Source organism: Saprolegnia parasitica (assembly GCF_000151545.1).
Source record: "Saprolegnia parasitica CBS 223.65 unplaced genomic scaffold supercont2.759, whole genome shotgun sequence".
In the NCBI taxonomy this organism is placed as follows: Eukaryota; Oomycota; class Saprolegniomycetes; order Saprolegniales; family Saprolegniaceae; genus Saprolegnia; species Saprolegnia parasitica.
In genome coordinates this window covers 1-3423 of record NW_012157153.1, presented here as the reverse complement: position 1 = coordinate 3423, position 3423 = coordinate 1, and the positions used below count along the sequence as shown (strand labels likewise).

Below are 3423 nucleotides of genomic sequence, written 5' to 3'. Positions count from 1 at the left end.
AACTTGGCCAGCGGCTCGTAGTCGCCGCGCTGCGTCTCGGCGATTGGATCGTTGCTGCTGCTCTTAACGTCGTTGTTCTCACAGCTCGAGTCGACCACCACTTCGTACAAGGGCGTCGTCGTTGTGTGCGAAGTGTGGTGCCCCGTGTACTTGAGGTAGAAGAACTCGTAGCGTTCAAGGCCGTACTTGCACGGGAAGATGCCGGCACTGTTGCCAAAGACATAATCTTCGTGCTGTGGGTGGTCTTCGTGCTCGTTGCTGTTGGCCGGCCGAAACTTGACCTTGCCGCTCACGCGCTACGCATACGGCATGCCACGTCATTTTTGGTCACGACCACTTTGTGTGCCTACCCGCGTGTCGCGCGCGTTCTTGGAGCTACCAGCCTTGCTACCGTAGGCGTCACTGACGAGCTGTGCACGGAACGCGGCTCGATTCTACATGCCACACTTGATACTTTGATGTTTCTAACGGACGATACACCCACCTCGCGCATCTCGTCGAGGAAGATTTCCGACATTTGCTTGCCATACGGTGCAATTCTTTCCGAGTCTAGCGTGGCTTCTAGCACAGACGTGGCGCCGTGGAGGTTGACGGCTTCCGGCGCTGCGTCCAACTCGGCGTCCATTGCATCCGCCGAGTCGGGCGCGGGTACGCGTGACGCCTTGCGCAGGCGCATCGAATTGCTCGAGAGCTTGCTTATCTCGAGTTGCGTGACTCTATCGAGAAAGAGCGCGTGCTGGAGCATCTTGGTCGCGTGCACGCCACTCGAGAGTTCGTTGCCATGGGCGTTCGTGGTGGGGCGCCACCCAAACGGCTCGACGCGGAGATCCGAGACGCGCCGGTAGCAGAGACACTCGTCCATCGTACGCTTTGTGAGCGCGTCGGCAAGCGTTCGTTTTGGGAACATACCGATCGCATCAAACGCGTGGAAGCGCCGGGACGCATTCACGCGCCAGTTGACGGTGATGACGCCTTCGCCTTCGTCGAGCTGGTCGCTCTGGATGACAAAGCTTGTTTCGGGCGACGCGGCGAGCACGATGAGATCCTTGCTGCCGTCGTCGTCGTCGTCGTTCTCGTCGTCGCTCTCCGCCTCGTCACTGCTGTTGCCGTCGTCGTCCTTGGTGCCCAAGAGGGTTTGGGCTTCGGCTTCGGCTTGCAGCGCCAGCGATTTCCCGCCCGACGTAAGAGCACTCTGCGCCGTGTCGCGCAGCTCGAGGTACTTTTTGTAGGACTTGAGACCTTGCTGGTAGAATTCGATAAGTGGCGCGATCGTCGCAGCGACGAGAGCCACAATCGCCTTCCACTGCATCGAGGCGCTGTCGCCTGCGGCATTGGGGTTCTGGAGCGGCTCGAAGATGAGCGCAATGACCATCGCCAGCTCCAGGACTGAGCTTCCAAACTTGGCCAACGTCGTGTAAAAGCACGTGTCAGGCAGGCACACCGTCGTCATCTTCTTGCCGTCGGCGTGATCCTTCCGCGAGACGCATTCCGGCATCCACCGATGGAACTTCCAGCGCACGTTCGGGTCCCGTTCGTTGGCAGGCTTGTCGACTTGGAGGAACTAACATTTCATGTACAAAATAAGCACCATTCCTGGTGATTGCGAGGCTACCATGCGGTTGAAAAAGTAGCTCAGGATCGGTCCTCGGTTGAGAATGTCCGAGACGTAGGCCAGAAAGCCCACGATGGGAAAAGGCAGCCAAATCAAACTGTTAATCTACGTACATAGAGAAGTCGATACAAGGGTACCGCGGTCCAGTGGTGTACCTTGCCGTGGAGCGACATCATTTGAAGCTGCTTGATTTCGTTGTTGGGCTCCATCGGGAAACAGTTCTTGGCCCGCTCCTCAATGTCGTACGTGGTCCACTCGCCCTTCGTCCACGCGCCGAACGTCACCCAGAGGCAATTGCGCATGGGCTTGAAAAACTTTTCAACCGCCCACGAGTGGCGCCAGTACAAATTGAAGCGGCAGCAGATCCAGTCGAGGCGCGACGACCGGTACGGCCGTAAATGCGGCTTGTCGTACATGTAGTCGGCTCGGCCGCGCCACCCAAAGATGACACCGAGCGCGCGCAACACGGCTTGGAGCATGAGCACCGAGTAAATGTACAAAATGACAAACCAAATGCCGACAAAGCCGTACTTGAGCGTGAGCTTGTAAAAGTCATGGCGCCGATAGTCCCGAAAAAACCGCTTCCCCCGCCCCGCAAACCAAAACAATTGGTACGGGTGGCAGAAACACCGCCATGGCCACCACGTTGGCGGTTCGACCAAGTTGACGTTGTTGGCGACAGCTGCTCGAATCTCGTTGGGACCGCCGCGGTGCGACAACGCGAGCCGGTCCGCGTCCTTGGCCAAGTCGGTGGGCGGCTTCCAGCTGTAAATGTCGAGCACAAGGAGGGGCAAAAGACAGTAGAAAAAGCCCCCCAGAAGCACCGCCGAGACGACCTGGAAGCCATAATTGAGTCCCATGGCCGGGCACTCGACGCCACTTGCGCTGTAGCGCGTGAGGCTGAAAAGTGTCCCCGACGACACTTGCTCCGAGTACGCGTCCCACTGCTTTGCAATGAACAGCACGAGGACTTTGATGGCAATCAAGACGAAGATCACGAGGAGCGCCCCGACTTGTTCGAGTCGATCTTCGGCCGCCCGGCCAAAGCTGAACGGGAGATAGTAGCTGAGCTTTTGGACCTTGACGAGCACATCTTCTTGGATCACAATATAGAGGAAGAGCGTCGTGAGCCACATGACCACCCAAATGAGCAAGAGGCCGTAGCCTTGCCCGCAGCCGGTAAACTGGTCAAAGAAATCGAGCTCGACCATGATGTAGTTGAGAACGTAAGAACAGACGTAGTCGAACCAGCCAATGACGACCGAGACGAACGAGAGGACGGACGCTAACGCGGCCGTGCAGTCGGCCTTCATCCCATTCAGAACGTCCTTGGAGTAGCCAAACCAACTCGACGACGCGACGATGTTGGCCACAAAGTTGACGTTGAACGACAAGTTGAGAAGCGCGACAAAGTACTTGAGTGCGGTGACAAGGATGTGAAAGGCCATTTCCGTGCACAAGAGCCGTCTCTCGGGGGCGAGAAACCGCCATGTGCCTTCCTTCGCATCGATGTGGATGGGGAAAGGCCCGACGCGACCGAGCTCGCCGCGGGCGTGCCCGATCTCGGCCCCCCGCCGGACGTATTTGGCAATGTACATGCCCCCGAGGCACGGATCCAGACCGAATAAGCGCCGAAGATAGTTTGTCCAGCTACGCCAGTTGGGGCTAAGACCCACAAAAGACGCGACCGAGCCGTCAATGCGACCATGCACGTCGCCCCCATCGTCGGTGAAGTTGGTGACTGGCACCTACGAATCGCTTGAAACGTATCAACTTGATGCTACCGACGTACCTCACGCAACGAGAGCTTG

The 3423-nt window shown here is 57.9% G+C and overlaps 1 protein-coding gene across 1 annotated transcript; it reads right to left on the bottom strand.

Annotated features, from left to right (window-relative positions):
• Positions 1-98: 98 nt before the first annotated feature.
• SPRG_17761 (hypothetical protein) lies at positions 99-3210 on the bottom strand (the record flags this gene model as incomplete). The annotated part of the gene is made up of 6 exons (XM_012357151.1): positions 99-296; positions 351-434; positions 485-539; positions 573-1561; positions 1613-1717; positions 1768-3210. Coding segments are annotated over 6 exons (2874 nt in total), but the record flags the coding sequence as incomplete, so codon positions are not given.
• Positions 3211-3423: the final 213 nt, after the last annotated feature.